At 36.4% G+C, this 17,065-nt stretch overlaps 4 protein-coding genes across 8 annotated transcripts in view; 2 read left to right on the top strand and 2 right to left on the bottom strand.

Moving 5' to 3' along the window:
• The first annotated feature begins 928 nt into the window (after nucleotides 1-928).
• On the top strand, nucleotides 929-5,182 carry LOC127977899 (potassium channel subfamily K member 6). The gene is made up of 3 exons (XM_052583112.1): nucleotides 929-1,336; nucleotides 3,119-3,514; nucleotides 4,204-5,182. The coding sequence occupies exons 1-3, from the start codon at nucleotides 1,027-1,029 to the stop codon at nucleotides 4,434-4,436; spliced, it is 939 nt and encodes a 312-aa protein (XP_052439072.1). The 5' UTR covers nucleotides 929-1,026; the 3' UTR covers nucleotides 4,437-5,182.
• A 435-nt stretch (nucleotides 5,183-5,617) lies between these two features.
• Nucleotides 5,618-8,276, bottom strand: sertad3 (SERTA domain containing 3). The gene is made up of 2 exons (XM_052583031.1): nucleotides 8,111-8,276; nucleotides 5,618-6,979 (listed from the first exon to the last, which is right to left on the bottom strand). The coding sequence occupies exon 2, from the start codon at nucleotides 6,969-6,971 to the stop codon at nucleotides 6,177-6,179; it is 795 nt and encodes a 264-aa protein (XP_052438991.1). The 5' UTR covers nucleotides 6,972-6,979; nucleotides 8,111-8,276; the 3' UTR covers nucleotides 5,618-6,176.
• A 135-nt stretch (nucleotides 8,277-8,411) lies between these two features.
• On the bottom strand, nucleotides 8,412-11,172 carry blvrb (biliverdin reductase B). The gene is made up of 5 exons (XM_052583032.1): nucleotides 10,957-11,172; nucleotides 9,905-10,064; nucleotides 9,277-9,368; nucleotides 9,051-9,182; nucleotides 8,412-8,925 (listed from the first exon to the last, which is right to left on the bottom strand). Exons 1-5 carry the CDS (start codon nucleotides 11,039-11,041, stop codon nucleotides 8,771-8,773), a joined length of 624 nt encoding a protein of 207 aa, XP_052438992.1. The 5' UTR covers nucleotides 11,042-11,172; the 3' UTR covers nucleotides 8,412-8,770.
• A 1,333-nt stretch (nucleotides 11,173-12,505) lies between these two features.
• LOC127977721 (spectrin beta chain, non-erythrocytic 4-like) overlaps nucleotides 12,506-17,065 on the top strand; it is a 90,196-nt gene continuing 85,636 nt past the window's right edge. For 3 of the 5 annotated variants that reach the window (XM_052582764.1, XM_052582761.1, XM_052582760.1), the window contains exon 1: nucleotides 12,508-12,818. The gene's annotated coding sequence lies outside the window, so the exon portion shown is untranslated. Of the gene's footprint in view, nucleotides 12,819-17,065 lie in introns of all 5 variants that reach the window. The other 2 variants (XR_008158293.1, XM_052582762.1) reach the window with 2 other exon arrangements.

Here is a 17,065-nt window from a genome sequence, read left to right as displayed (position 1 = left end):
TTGTTTATGTTCAGTTAAAATTATAGAAGCTTATGTCATGGAATTAAAAAAAAAAAGCCATTTCCCACATTTTCTTCTCACAAGTTCTGGGGCCTGTACCATAAACCAAGTTTACCAAACAAGCCAGGCTTATTTCAGTTAGTCTGAAACTGAAAAACTAACTGAAAAAGTCTGAATTGTGAGATACAAATTGTAAAATTGAAAGTGAGATAAAAAGTCACAATTTGCTACCTTTTCATTTCTGTTCTATAATGCATTTGGGGGGAAAACCGTATTCAAATGACTTTTTTCTCATAATTGCGAATTTATATCTAGCAGTTCTGTGTTAATATCTTGCAATTATGACTTTGTTTTTGAATTGGGAAAACAAAGTCACAACTTTTATCATGATTATGATGATGGTGATTTTATTGCCACAGAAACAGGTCCCTGTACAACATGCAGGGGCCCATGAAGGGGCAACCAACTCTGTGTAAACAGTTTACACAATGAACTTACTGTAAGTGATGCAAGTCACAATTTCCTTTTATGAGAATGATGTCAATGGTGAAGATGGTGATTTTACAACATGGAGGAGCCCTCGAATTGGGCGAAACCCACACTGTGTAATCAAAAGAGCATTAGCTGTCTAGAAAACTGAAGTTAGTCTTTATCTCATGTGAGTATGATATATCCCAAAACTATTCTTTTCTGTAGGGGTAAAGCTTTTAAGGACCGAGTACACTTTAAGTCTCTTGGTGCTGCTATGAGAGCTCCTGATAGCAATCGCACTATAGATATAAAGCATTTCTCAGTTGAGTGTGAATGAAAGAACTCAAATGAGGAACAAAAATGTTGTTCTGCATCAAACAACCCTATACAACTCAAAGTATCACCCATGTGACTTGAGTACACGGGTTATTTCCTGGCCACCGTTACCAACTTTTGTCAGAGGGAGGAGGATTGTGAAAGGGTGGAGTTCAATCAGTCCAACATCAGTGAAGCAAATTAAGACTCGCTGTCACCTCGTTCCTCACAAATCCCATCATGCCCACGGCGTTCAGGTCCTATTTTGTGCCCGGCGGCTTCATATTGGCGTACATCACTTATTTGCTGTTGGGAGCTCTGGCTTTCTCTGCCTTCGAGCGGCCCGTCGAGGAAGCACTGAAGTCAGACCTGATCTCCCTCAAAGCCGAGTTCCTCAACCTCAGCTGCATCAACGCCACGGCTTTTGAAGTTTTCTTGGAAAAAGTTTTAAGAGCGAATAAATACGGCGTGTCGGTCCTTGAAGATTCCCGCACAAACTGGGATCTGGCGTCTTCGCTGTTCTTCGCGAACACGATGGTCACGACAGTGGGTGAGTTTCACAGGAACCGAGTTTAACGGATGTTTCGTGATGTTTGTTTGATGCTGATCATGTCGCGACATTCTAAAACGCTTAACGTTCCTAAACACCTACCAGGGAAACCCAAATTTCTGTCAAACCTTACTTGTAATAAACACAAGCCTACCTACTGTCAAAAGAACGAGCCCTTATTCCACAGATAAAGTGAGTAATATCACATTAAGCGTTTTAAAATGCTCCCTCAAGTCGGACGTTTATAGCCTACGTTTATATCTGGAGCGAGTGTAGAATACTACTTAGTTCATCTCAGAGAACATTAGAACGTGACACGCGCTGAGAAACAAACGTTCCAAAGTTCACCAGAACTGAACTATTACTGTAAGCTTACTGGAGAGTTGGGTTTATTTCCGTTACAGTGTTTTTGACTTTTGTTACTTCACTAAATATATTTTATTAGTAGCAGTCTTCGCCTAGGCAGTCACTTTATCACTTTATTTCACTTTACTTTATTTGCACAATGGCAAGATCAACAGGATGGAAATTTTTTTTTTTTTTTTTTTTGCTTTTTTTTTTTTTTTTCAAACGTTTTGATTCCCCTTTGTGTTGGACTTCCTAAAATGTAAAGCCAGAAACATATTTTCATCTAAAAATACTGCCAAAAAGTAGACCTCTCAGTAACACACAACTGATTATAACATGATTTCTAACAAGTTTAAACAGCAGAACGAAAGATTCTCCTTTGACCTAATATTTACTTAAAAGTTGATAATTTAAGTTAGTATTTCAAATAACTGAATTAATTTGTTATAGGCTCTCTATGTCCATTGTTGCATGACATGAAAATAAAAAATATATTTAATCTTCTTGAATCATGTTAGTATTGAAAACATCAGATTCACCCATTTATTTATTGAATTATGATTTAAAATGTGCAGGATAACATAAGTCACCTGTAAATGATGGCAAGTGAAGTAGATTGAGTGTGGTTTCAGATGAGGAGTAATTCCGTGTATATCTTTTCAAAATATTTCGAGTGCAATGTGTACATGGCTTCAATACTTCTCATGTACTTGTTAGGCATTTAATTAGAATAACTACCATATGTTTTTTCAGTGGTTTAAATTGTAGCTGTCATCTGCACCGAGCAAAGACCTCTTAATTATATTGCAAGGTTTATAAATAACTTTCTTCTTGAGTAATGAGTTTGTCCGTGTCATACATGGAAAAATAAGAAAATTTGCATGCAACACAAATGTGTGCGGTAACATTCAAATTGTATTGTGCATGAGTGATGCATTATGTTCCGTGTTTAGTAGTGTATGAACATTCGCCTTAAAAGTGATGTTGAGGTTATCTGATGAAATTAGTTTTTGGCAAACCCACATATGACTCCCTTTCAGTCTAAGTTTGGGCATAGTGCGAGCTTTGTTTGCATTAACTGACTTCTAAGTTTAGGTCCTGCAAACAGTATCATGGGAAATCAATCCTTTGACCTGTGTGTCTGTATAAAGCGTTCCTTTCATTGAGCATGTTAACCTGTTTAGCTGACCTCTGCATTAGATTACGCTAAAAGCTTTATGCTGTCAGGAAATCATGTGCATTGTATAATTGGCAAGATGAAGGGATATTTCTGGCAAAAATAAAGATTGTCATCATTTACTAATTACTCACCATCACGTGGTTCCAAATCTGTAAGATTTTCAAAGTGACTTACAGTTGGGGAATTCATAAAGCGTCTTCACTTGCATTGTTTTTCTGTTGGAAGTACTTTATTTTTCTTTCCCTCTCTTCCAGGATACGGCTACACTACGCCGCTCTCTGATGCGGGTAAAGCTTTCTCCATCGTGTATGCTCTGATTGGAGTACCCTTCACCATGCTAGTGCTCACAGCCTGTGTCCAGCGCCTCATGCACCCGCTGACCTACGGGCCGATCTCCACGTGCCAGCAGAGGGCAGGCCTGCAGCCACGCGCCGCCAGTGTGCTGCACTTCACCGTTCTGCTGTTTCTGGTGGTGCTTGGCTTCTTCGTGTTGCCTGCTCTGGTGTTCAGTGCCATAGAAGAAACCTGGTCTTTCTTAGACGCCTTCTACTTTTGTTTCATCTCCCTCTGCACTATAGGACTGGGAGACTTTGTGCCGGCAGAAAAGCCAGGACAGAAACTCAGAGCTTTATACAAGATAACAGTCATGGGTAAGAGAAGCCACTTTCCAATTTCAATAATGCTGGTTTATTTTAGAGAGACTTTTTGTTTGTGCTAAAAGGAGTGTGAAAGGCCTTTTTAAACTTTTCTCCAACAGAATATAAAAATGTAAACTTTATTTAATTTTTTATTAGCTCCTATATATATATATAAAATATTTATATTTACGATTTTTTTTTGAAGTATATAATAACATTTTTACTTTTATCAGCTTTTTGTGTCCGCATGACCTGTACAGTAATTTTCATCTTTTAAGAGGATTAGTGCTGAAGTTATGAAGGTCTTTTATGACCCAAATAGTCATGCAGTGCCCACTTTTTATTATGTTATTCATAGTTTTATGAAGTCTTTTACTCTTGTGTAAAAATATGAAATGTCTACAAAACCGAAGCAGCAAAAATAAATAAATATGGCATTAATTGTCCGTGTTAATGTCAGAATCCCATGCAATAATAATGTCTCAAGATAATACTGTTCCAGGTAGTAAAATCCAAATAAAAATCGAATTATTAAAATTGTGTAATTTATTTATTATACCAGCATCATAAATGGCTGTATGTATATATTGTATTATAAATGTAGTCTTTTTTTTTTTCTTCTCGCGGCTCTGAATTACTTCCACTTGTAATTGTTGTCTAATTGTTTGGTGGTGACCTGAGTTTATTCTTTTCTCTTACAGTCTACCTGTTTGTGGGTTTGATGGTCATGTTCCTGGTCCTTCGTACTTTTCACAAGCTTGCAGATGTGCACGGCTGGACTGCTTTCTTTCATCTGCCGACCTGCGAGGAAGATGAGGATAAAGAGCCAATAATAGAACGAGAGCCTGATGACGAATCGGCCGAGGCTAAGAAAGCCTCAATTAAGCCTCTGGATCCCAGCTCTCAAGTGTCCTACAACTCCATCAACAGATAAAACACCAGTGTGCTCCACATTCTGAGGATGGCACGCACCATCAGTGTCCTGCACTTGTAAATTGTCTGGACTTGTAACAAACACCTAAAGACAATAGAGTATGAAGATGTACAGTACAGTACACCTCACTGCTGGACAGAACCGCTTCTGATGCTTTTCAGGAGCAAAGCATCATTTTCATGAACCAAATGACTTTGTTTTTTCCTCTGTTTTCAGTTACTGTTGAGTTTCCATTTCTGGTCTTTAAGACTATAGGGATATTGACATTGCTCTAGGAAATTGAAAACTTGCTCATTGTGTCCTAAGTGTGAATCTACTTTAGTGTTGATTTGTTTAGCAGTCGTAACTGATGACTGTTTTCAGGTTAAGTTACCTTTTTTTTTTTTTGGATGGCCTAAGACTGCTCTTGACCACAGAAACGGGAAGAGAATGCCAATACTATTGTGTGTGTGTGTGTGTGTGTGAAATGAATTGATTCAGTTTTCAGAGCTAATCAGTGGCGGTTCTAGATGTCCAAGCATGTGGAGAACTTCATATGCACTTTATAATTGGCTTTTTATATAGGTTTGTGCAAAACACAATCTTTTTGTCTTTATTATAGTACTGTATGTTAATTAAATATTCTGTATCATTACAATTGTATTTTCAATGTTGGATTGTAGGGAAGAAATATTCACTGTCAGAAGAACAAAAGGTGATTTTAAGAAATGCATACACAGAAAAATAAAATAAAAGTATTTTTGGTACTTTGTGACTTGATCTATTTGCATGGCCAGGTGTGATGAATATATCTTAACTCTGTGTAGCTGTGGAGTTAAAGCAAGGTTGTACTTTACACACTCTGCTTTATCTCTTTAAATAGATTTCAAAAAATCTGTGATAAACATGTCATTGTGTAGGCCTAGATTAATTGAAATAACCTACCACTCAATCTATAAAAAACCTTTAACTCTTCTAAGTGGAATAAACATGTTTCCTGTCTCCCATATTGTCCCTGTGAATATTAGGAGGAATATTAGCGTAGCTTCCCCCCGCATGACAGAAAAAGTTCAAATTAAGCACTATTATTATTCCCAGATTAGATATGAAATTATAAATGAATCTCCATAACATTCTCTCCAAATAGCTACTGACATGGAACTGGTGGTTTCTTAAATATAATTACTTATTTAGCCACATGATTTCACCAAGCACCACTTTATTTAAAGTACAACAATACAAAGAGTGATTAATATTCACATTAAAATTTCATATTGGCATAGTAAATATTTTGCATAGCCAACTACACGTTCATTGCTAGAAACAGCACCAGTATGTCCATAATGCTCATGTAACATTTAATATCTTCTATTTTAATGACCGTGGTCTTTTTAAAGTATGCTCCTAATGGTAACCTGCAAGGTATGTAAGAACTTAAAGGCAATGGAAAGTGCATATTTCAGAGAATAACATTATTTCATTAAGTAATAAAAAAATAAAAAATAAAATGGCACATTCGGAAGGATTCACTTCCAGAAAAATATTGTGTATAACAGTCGCTGAACTCTGATGCCTTGAATGAATCTGCACGAAAGATCATTTCTGGAAACAGAACGAGATGTGCATAAAAAAAGAGGACTAAAGACTGCGGTTTTAACATGAGGTCGCAAAGCCTTATTCAATCCCTTGTAGAAATTTCTTTAGTATGCCTCCATTAAAACCGTTCATAACCTCAACATCAGGAACATGATATCATCAAAATCAGCTTTGCGGGTACGTTCTCATCAGGATGTCCATGACATGCTCGATCTCCTGGATTTCCCACATGGCCTGACCGTTAGAGACTAAAGAGGAGGAAGAGGACGCTGATGGGGATTTGGACAGGGATGGCAGATACTTCACTAGATCGTCGGCCGTGACGGAGAAACCTTGCAGAAGGTTCAGCTCTGGTTCAAACACAGACGGGTCGATGTCTAGGAGAAGTTTATCAAGCGCTGCATCCTGGGGACGACCTGGACACATCAGCTCTGTTTTGGCAGACGATGCCACGGCAGACGCTCTCTCAGTCCTCGGAGGACACGGTGTTAGATTCTCTACAGAGCGGAGCGGAGCCCGCTGAGATGCACAAGGCCCTTGACCGGCGTCGATGACTGCATCTAGATCTTTGAGAATGGCAGAAATGGCTGAAGATAAAGAGAAATCCTCTTCTGAAGTCCAGACCATGAAATCATCCTCCGTATTTTCAGCATTCGGTGATGATGAAGACGCATTATGCTCCGCTGGAGGAGATAACTGTGTAAAATCAGGCTCTGGTTTTAATTTCGTGGGAATTTTTACAGCGGACAGCGATTCGACCTGCGCTCGGACCTCGGACTGGACCTGCCGCAGTGTGTTGTTGATCAGAACCGACCGTAACAAGCAGGGCTCCACGAGAGCCTGGTCACGGAGGAACTTATCCATGGAGATGTCCAACACGGACTGCAGCTGACTCTCCCGCGCCGATCCTCTTCCCTCGTCCTCTCTGTGGAGTTTACGCTTCTGTCCCCTGGCCACCATTTCTCACACTGCAGAACAACAACGAGTTCAGTTTAAGAAATGCAAAACATACACTTCACATGGTAGAGCGAGAATGATGTCAATCATCCAAAGAGGCCACTTTAATTACCACACCCTTTGCTAAAGCTTTACAGAATGTATCAATGATTGTTCATACAATTCATGTAAAATATTAAATCAGCTATGTTGTTTTAATAATTGAGATACTGGATAATAGAATACTCAAAGAAAGAAAAGCAAAATCTGTAAGGTAAGTTTATTCTATGACACAAATATATAAATATTTAATTTACCATATTTTAATTGATATGTCAAAATAGCCTGTTGGTTTTAATTTACATTTCAGACATCTAACTCATAGACATACTAAATAATAATAACCCTACTAAGTACAATAAATATCAAGTTTAAATATATATAATTTAATAATATATATATATATATATATATATATATATATATATATAATTTAATAATATACACACACACATATATACATACATATATATATATATATCTATATATATATATATAGCATTTTATCCCATGGGTCTAATTTTATCGTTTTACTTTAAAAGATATTCAGCCAAACATTTCCAGAGACACAAATACAGCTCTATTAATTGTTTAACTGATTAGTCTAAATCTCACATATGATCATAACCAGATCAAATGAAAAAATTAAGAGGATAGACATTAAATTAGAGAGAGAGAGAGAAAAGAGTGAGAGTCATCTTATCCTCTAATAGTTCACATAACTATAACTGATAGAAATAAGGCCACTTGTAATTAAATGTGATACATTGGACGAAATGAATATTTAATCATTTTAAAGTTATATTCTATTATAACGAATCGATTATTATTTTTTATTTTTTTGAGGGCGACGTGAGCCTGTATTATTTAAATTATTTTGAATACAGAAATGTTATATAAAAATTCATTAGAATTGAAATAGGCTTATTTACATTATCAACCTTCCTGAACAGCAACTAAGTTACAAAAGTAAAATTTTTAAATTGACACAAAAACAAGTAATGTTTTCAATGTTTCCAGAAGTTTGTGTGGGCTGAAATCAGTGCGCTAGCTTAGCACGTTAACTACCCGCTGTTACATTCCGGATGACATGTTTTACTCACCTGTAACGAATGTAAACGAACTCCAAAATCGATGAAACTCGTGTATATTTATATTCATTCGATTTATATAAATAATATAACGCTGCTGAAGCGTCGGGAGACTGGAAGCGTGTGCTGGAGTTTTTTTTTTTTTTGTCCCGCCAGTGATTCAATCAGTTCTTACGTCACCCGCGAAATGCACGCCGGGGATTGTAGTTCCATAAGTCCCTATTACTTATCGTGCATCTAAACAGGATAGTTAAAGCGGGTACAAAATAGTGCTTAATTCACATAATATACTACCAACGTAAACGAGAAACAATAACGTTGAAAACTGACATCTTTATTTAAACACAAAGTAAAATGATTACATTATTAGGCAAATGACATAGTTTTCATTCAATGATTCTTAAGGCAAAACAAACAGCGAAGTTCTCCAATTAAATTTTTTTTTTTCAGTAAGAACAAAACTTATATGATTAACTATAGATGTTTATTGCTGGTCAGTTTATGTTTATAAAAAATAAAAATAAAACTTTATAGATGCAATCAGTAACTAAAAAAAAAAACTTCTATAATGGCATAAGTATAAAAAAAAAAAAAAAATAAGGATGCTGCAAAAGTGAAGTCATTTTGGCTGGTGAAGAATAAATCAATAATTACTAAGGGCCCCTGAGTAGATTAACTATATTCTCCACAAACTCCAACCGTCTTTCCATCCCATTCAGAAGTGGAAAGGCACTTGACGAAGAAATGGCCCAGGTCATATTTGGAGATGACTCTTCCTTTCAACATGTTCTCAGTCGCGGTGTATTTTTCTGTCAGAGGTTTGTCACCTAGAAAGATAGCGATCACATATTTTCTTAAAAATACAGTAAAGGTCCTGGTTGAAAATTAACCAAAACAGACAATTAAATGAAAATCCATATTTTAGGGATGCTGATCTTTTACAGCTTATTACCAGCAATATGTGGAGGCATGACAGCTACATAGTCCAATCCTGACTCCTTCAGGACAGTGTACATTCGGTCATGATCTTCAGTGACCGGCACCAGACGAGGAGGAACTTTGGCACGATCCCACAGGAGGAACGCTGTGTTTTCAAAAGAGGGAGATGCAGCAGTTTCTTCATGTGTCATACGCACTTGCACACTAATGAAGCAGAAACACAGCTCAGACATCAATACCTGACATGCACGCAATAACTTTACGGATTCCGCGGGCTTTCATGACCTCCAGAATGTTCCGGGTTCCCTCAGACATCATCGTCGTGGGACCAGCAGACAAAATTTCAGAGAACAAGTAAATAAAGTGAATAATATTTGGATACAATTATTAGTAACTCAAAACTTTTTTTTGATTTTCAACCACTTATTTCAAACATTCCCTCGAGGCATCATTTTTCATGATGCAATTCATTCCCAAAGGTATTTCTACTCTGAATTATGCCACAATATGGAGGTAAAACTAGTTTTTCATGCTGATTTTATTTAGAATTTTGAGTCAAATTGATTAATTTCTAGTAATTTATTTTACAGTCCTGTTCCTCATTTACATACTAAGTACTTATTTAATGTTATTACAAAAACTACATAATAATTAGGTACTAACCCTGAGCATACCCCTAAACCTAACCCTAGCCCAAATAGTTACCTTATATTACCAGTACTCTCTTATGCACATACACTGTAAGTACACAGTACATGTATCATAAAATAAAGTGCAACCGAATGATGCATGCATAACTAAAAAAAAAAAAAAAAAAAAAAAAAAAAAAAAATGCATTACTAAGTGAATTTGCTAGAGAACTCACTGAGATCATTTCTTGTCCCCAGAATGATGATCACCGCATCTTGACCCTCCAGGGTCTTCTTCACATCCTCTTTGTTCAGAACGTCTCCCACCACGACTCTGGAGGCCTTGTGGTCTGGAGGAAGCCTTGCAGCGTCTCTCACCAGCACAGTCACGCTGTAACCTGGAACAGACAAAAGTCTAAGTGAGAAGACTTGCTAATAATATGCTTGAAGAGAAAGACCATGCAAGACGCCATGCCTGTCTGGTCAAGATGACCATAAGATATCACAACTATCAATAAACGTGACAATAGAGCACAGTGCAGACAAAATAATTTTGAAACTAAAAATGCTTGGTTATTTCAACCCAACTCTGGGTCAAATTTGGACTAACCCAACATTTGGGTAAAAAATGCAATTGTAAAAATTTAACTCAACGATTGGGTTAGTACATATTTGACCCAAAGTTGGGTTGAAATAACCCAATATTTTTTAGAGTGCATGCTCATGCGTAAATGAGAAAATCATTTTTTTAAAGTAAAATATCTGATTATTGACAATTTATTTAAAAAGAAAAAAAAAATTGAGCACTAATTTGTATTATATTTATGTTAATCGTCCACCTTTATAGATGTGGAGGCAAGCTGATCAAGACCTCTGCAGTGTTCAGATAAAACGGTCAGTTTATGCTTATCTTTAACATGCATACTATGACTCAGCAGCATGTTAGTTATTAATATGCATGACTAAGAAGTTTCGCAAACGTCTCGTGATCACAATGCATAAGAAAAAACAAGTTAAACAAAAACAGTATTTTTTTAAACAAAGACTGAATTCACAGAAAAATGCAAGTTTAACAACATGCTGGGACTGGGTCCGTGTTATTAATCAGCAGCTATGCAACTATGTTAATCCTGACCCCAACTTTCCACACAAGTTTCTATTTTTAAACAAAGTCACATCTGTGCAAGGTCAAACACAAGCTCTGCACTGAAATGTCCTAACGCCTTTAGGAGAAGACAATTTGAAATAACATGTACAGTGTGTCCCAAGTGTTATTGTGTGTCTGTGTACCTGCGGCCACGGCGATAGGTAAGGTCGCTAACCCCGTCATCCCCGTGCTGCCGAATATTGCCACATTCTTTATAGCATCAGACATACTGAGTGGAAATGCTCTTGGTCAGTTCCACGTGCAAAGAAAGATTTGACTGAAATCCCACACTCTAGCACTAGCAGTGTCCTGATCTTGAACGTTTATGTCACTGACTGCTGCTGTCACGTATGTAACGCCTCCTTCAGGAAACTAGGGTAGTATTGTAACAAGCCCCGCCCTTTGATCTGATCTCTGTTTGCTGTTGTTGCTAGGTCACGTGAATGACTTTTCAGCTGTCCAATCGCTGAATGCTTATGACTAGCGCTAACCAATCACAGCAAAGAATGCTCAAGTCAAGGGCGGAGATTGTTGGTGGGTTACTGTAACGCGTCTTTAACTCCTAAAACCTTTTAAAGTTGAAACGACTGCTAAATATCTTTCTGATTTTGATCACCTATTAGAGTATCATGGGTTATTTATTATAAGTTATTAAATGTAGTTGGTTTTGGACTTTTCTCACTCGTAATAGTTCATTTTGAAATAATTATAACCATAGGTTACCATGATTCTGTGTTGTACTTGTCAACCAAGGGTGAGTAAGTGAATTACAATGAACCCCTATGGCATGCACCTGCTATGGACCTTGAATACTAAAAAACATTATATTAATAACATAAAAGGTCACTAAAGTGAACTTAAAAAAAATTCTTAAACATGTACGTACATGACTATTTTTATTAACACACGTAAGTGCTCTTATGTAACTATGTCAAATGAAGAATTTTCACTTTTGTTTCATTATTGTTTCAATAATCTTTTGTCATGCATTAAAGAAGTTCACTTTTAATGCACTAACACACTAATGCAAACTTACTTGATAATACTATTATTACATTTTTACAATTTGATTATTTAAATGTAATATTAAATATTAAATATAGTGTTATATGTTTTATATATAAAATATACAAATACTTTGTATAGACTATATATAAGTACATAAATATGGATCTACTATATTTAATTTTGGTTAATTTATTATTATTATTATTATTATTATTTTAAATATGTCTATAGATTAAAGTTTAAGATTTTTTTCAGTTTCAGTTTTGGGTTATCTTAAAATTAATTAAAATGAGAAATGTAGCTCTGGCAACTAGCAGAAATAAAATAAGTTTATTAAAATAAGTTAATAAGTAAATACGTTTTTTACATTTATTATTCAGAACATTTATTTCCTTTCAAATTAAATTTTTAATGGTCTAGGTTTAGTTTACTTATGTATAAATCTTTTTTTCACCATTGTATTGTGTGTGTGAGTGTGCATATAAAGGCTACATATAGGCTACATAAAGAGAAAGAGGGCTCTAGTTACAATAAGACTAGGTTATAGGTCGGGTAAATGTTTTTTTTTTTTTTTTTTTTTTGGATCTAGGGCTTTAATCTAATTTTAATCTAGTCACTGTACCAGTGTGTGTGTGTGTGTGTGTGTGTGTGTGTGTGTGTGTGGCTCCCCATCACACTACTGCTGAGAGAAAGAGAGAGAGAGAGCGCGTGCGGATCCGGTGCACGGGATATCCGAGCACACCGGCGATCAGACCGAGCAAACAAATCTGGCCTCAGACACATTTTTATTGTGATCCGAGTGATATCCCGCCTGAAGGAGCCGCGCACTGACCGGTGTCACCGAGTCCCTTTCTTCTCATCGCGCACCTGACTCAAGTATGCCAGAGAAAAGAGACAGCTCTCAGTCCATCCGGGATTATTCATACATCGCATGAGAAGCATATTAAGCATCGCCGATCTGTGCTATAATCTTTCATCCTCAGGAGTGGATGTGCAGGTAAGGACGCAGTGAATCGCGTTGAGATCCGTGCTGGAGAACAGTGATTCCCGGTCGCTGGTATAATGTCCGTCGGTTCCTGGACGGTGCATGCAGCGAACACCGGCCTGTGCTGGACACACACTGCAGTCATTTCTGGGCCGTGTCTTGAGCGATATTGTGCTTGATGTATATGTCAACCGCTGGTTTTCCATTTAAGAAAGCCAGGCCTGGTATTTTATATCCGCTCGCTGCTGCATTTTCCAACACACTGACATTGGACCACATTGAGGAAAGTTGCTTGTAAACCCTATAAGTGTCGATGTAAAGTGACAGGCCTGAATGAAAGAAAACATTAAATAGGTGGCATGAACATTAGAGATGTAAACCGACGAGAATAAGCAGCGCTGGGTGTAAACGGTGATGGGAATAGTGGTCAACAATGCGGTGAATGCATTGAAGAAATCCATCATCCGTGCATTCAAGCTGCACCCACAGCTCCAGTCATGTGTCAGAGATGAGCAGCAGTGGACTTTTTGTCTAAAACATGAACCTGCCATCCATGCCATCCTGGTTAGTTGTAACAAGAGGCAGGACATATGAGTCATAGTAAGGTTAAATGCAATCAGTAGGTTATATGTGCTGGTGTGTCTGCATTGCTCCTGTTGTATTGTCTTCTGAAATCGATGCACAACCATACTGTGTATAGTATTTAGACTGCAAAGGAGGCACAGAAGCTGCACCTAAAGTGACATATATGGCACAAAAATGTTTGTTTATACAGATTGTTTACTTCTGCAAAAACAGCAGGTGGAATAAATGCATTACACATGAGTTTTAATAGCAAACAATAATGTTATGAAATTGATATTTTATGATTATGGCAAAAATAGTAATGAAAATATAAAATTCTAAATATAAATATGATCAACATATTTAAAAAAAAATGTAAAAAGAACAACATTTTGAACAGATAAAAAAAAGAATATTTATGCTTGTTATACTACCACCTTTTAAAATATCCTTTGAGCCACCTATAACTAGACTGTTTAAGGAAACTTTATTTTCCACATCTTAATTATGTATAAAACCATATACATGTGATATATGTGTCATTTTATTCATTGAAAACACTGAAATAGTTATATACTGTATATGTGCTATACATTTCTTAATACACAACTTGCTTACACTCCAAAAAGACTAATTTTGTCTTTGCAACAGGCACTTGTTTTTCTACTTGTGCATTCAGTTGATTTGATGCAAATGCATATTTTTTTAAATGAGATGTTTTTTTCACATTGTAATCTCTTTTTTTTCAGTCTTTCACAGTGATGAGATTGAAGGCTTGCTTTACTAACAAAGGGTTTCAGAACAAGTGTCAGTGTCCCAGTGTGATGTCATATCACTGATGCGGTCCGTATAGTCTTGACGTTCACTATTGCTCCTATTAGTTGGTTGTCTTTCAAAGTAAATTGGTGAAATAAAAATCTAATCATATTGGGTTTCTGAAACCCAATATACACAGATCTGTTTGTAAGTGCACATGTTTCATGTGTTGTCCAGTTCTGCTGATGCCATTGATCCCCAAGCAGATTTTCAGTGGAATAAATTCATTATTATGTCTATATCTGCTTAATTCAATCAAGAAATGAAGTATGGTGGTAGCAAGCATAGACAGAGAGAAAGAGAGAGAGAGAGAGAGAGAGAGAGAGAGTGCTCTGCCCGGAGACTGGTGGCCTTCAGGTTAATGTAGCATGGCATGATCTCCCTCAGGTCCTCCTCTATCCTTTGAGGACTGGATCACTTTTTTATTCCCCTGAAAGCAACATATACAGTCTGAGAAGAAGCTCCAGCTCCTGATCTATCTGAGTTTAAATGTAGAATGTCCTTTTTAAAGGGCAACTGTTGTTTTTGTTGAGGCAGATCTACTGTCAGATTGTCATCCAGGCCGTCTTGAGAAGATTGAAACTGATTTAGGATCATGATGTCATTATCCTAATGCTTATTTCTTGACCTTGAGGAAACAGGGTGGATGGTACCTGCTGTTTAGATAATTTAAAAAGAGCTAAATAATTAATACAAGCTGGCCCAGACCAAATCATATTGTCTCCTCTTCACCAGTAAACTGGTGTGTGGTGGGTGTTCTGGCGCACTATGGCTGCTGTCACCTCATCCAGGTGGATGCTGCACACTGGAGGTGGATGAGGAGATACCCCCTGACAATGTAAGCGCTTTGAGTGCCTAGAAAAGCGCTATATAAATGTAAGGAATTATTATTATTATTATTATTATTATAGTTTTTTCTGGGCCAAAAATCTGTGGAATTCTGAGAAATGCATTTTGTGGTATGGTAAAATATGTTCAAGTGAGCTGAAAGAACTAAACTCTTATTGCTGAATACCTGAAAACATAATTAAATTAGTTCAAATATTTCATAAATACATAAACAAGCAGTGGGACATGTCCAGAACATGATGTGAAAAAAATTCTTATGCACTGACAAAATATATATTTTGGACCGAGAAAACAACAACTCTAATTTGTTATAGCCAAATTTGTTATTTCTTTGTTTTTCACAAATCCTATTTAAAGTTACATTCTGACCTTAAATTTATTTCTCGTAAGACAAAAAAAAAAAAAAAAAAAAAAAAATCATACAGTACAAGTAGTAAAACATTATTTATTAAAAAGACATAATATGTTATTTTTAGTTATGTCAACCTTAAAGGGTTAGTTCACCAAATAATGAAAATTATGCCATTAAATTAGCTCTAATATGAAATTAGGATTTCATTTATATAAAACTAAGAACATTTGTAAGTGTTTAATTTTAATATTTCTTGTGATGTTTTTTGAAAATATGCATATTATTTTATGTTATGTACTACACTGTAAAAAGTGTCATCTTAAATAATTCTACCTTATTTTACATAGAAAAATCTAGGTATTTAGGTGGAAGCAGTTATAATATTTGAATAAAACCAGTAAATTTAGTTCTAATAATTTTAAGGTTATGTTTAAAACCAAATCCAGAAAAATAATACAACTCTGCAGTAAGTAAGGCTAGTATATATTCTGCACATGAATACTCTGGTGTCAGGAGAACGAGAACATTACAGGTTTGTTTCAGCTGCTTACACACAAAATCTTGTCACACAGTTTCTGAAAACACCAGAGCCACACACCAAATCTGCAAAACCATACACTAATCTCAGCCTTTGACTCTGCTTTTGACACTTTTTGCAAAACACAACACACAGTTCTATGTAACACAGAAATATCTAACAGGAATTAATATTATGGCAAAGGTGTTTTGCAAATGTTTGCTTTTGAGATGTGTCTGTGATATTTCGATTGCAGTGCTTCATTTTGCAAGAGTTGTGAGGCATTTTGTATTTTGTGTTTGCAATGTTTTAAAAAAGAGGCAAAGTTTTGAAAAATGTAAGCAGTAAACATAATAATCTTACATTTTTTCTATGTTGAAAAATATATTTACTTCTGTAGTCAAACTGAACAAAACCATGATCTTTCATTAGACCAATATAAAAATGCACTTTAAATAACTGACCCAGTCGTTTGATCTTATTTCAGTGTGTGAATCAAGGTCAGCTGGTGAATAGTGTGCTTTTGAGTCCCTCAGTGTCCCCGCATCACTTCTCGGTGAAACTGTGTATCTCTCAGGAGGAGGATGAACAGAGTTTACGTGTGTCGGCTCTGTAAGAGAGGCAGAGAGTTATCGACGGGCCGCTACTGTGAGGAAGATTCAGAGAACAGCCAAAGCCGTGTAATAATGAGCAATACTCTGCAAGGAACAGCAGTAGAATAAGGCTTCAACTCCTTGATTTACCCACCTTCAAAAAGCACACACATTTACTCGCTAATATTCACAGCCCACAACCAGAATGACTGATATTGCCTTAAACCTCAGAAGATGTGTTTTTGAGATGGTTTGTGAGGAGTGTAGTTAATAGTGAACGTGTGAACGCCTGAAGTGCTCCTCTCACAGCTGTGTTTGTTTGTCAGAGAGAAACACATATCAGTCAGATGCTGCGGTCAGACACCTGTCATGTACAAGAGAGCCTTAACACGAGCTCAAAACAATACTACTGCTATCAGAGAAGTGGGCAGGGAAACCCTGGGTACATTATACTGACGCCCAATGTCATCCGATACCCAGGGTGTGTAAGAGATACATTGCAATTTTGCTAAATTTGCGTGTGGATTTCCTATTATTGTTTGTGTATTATTAATATATGAACCCTTAT

The sequence above is a fragment of the Carassius gibelio genome, chromosome B18, assembly GCF_023724105.1.
Source record: "Carassius gibelio isolate Cgi1373 ecotype wild population from Czech Republic chromosome B18, carGib1.2-hapl.c, whole genome shotgun sequence".
Lineage (NCBI taxonomy): Eukaryota > Metazoa > Chordata > Actinopteri > Cypriniformes > Cyprinidae > Carassius > Carassius gibelio.
Note: the sequence above shows the minus strand (reverse complement) of the source record. Positions and strands in the feature narration are given on the sequence as shown.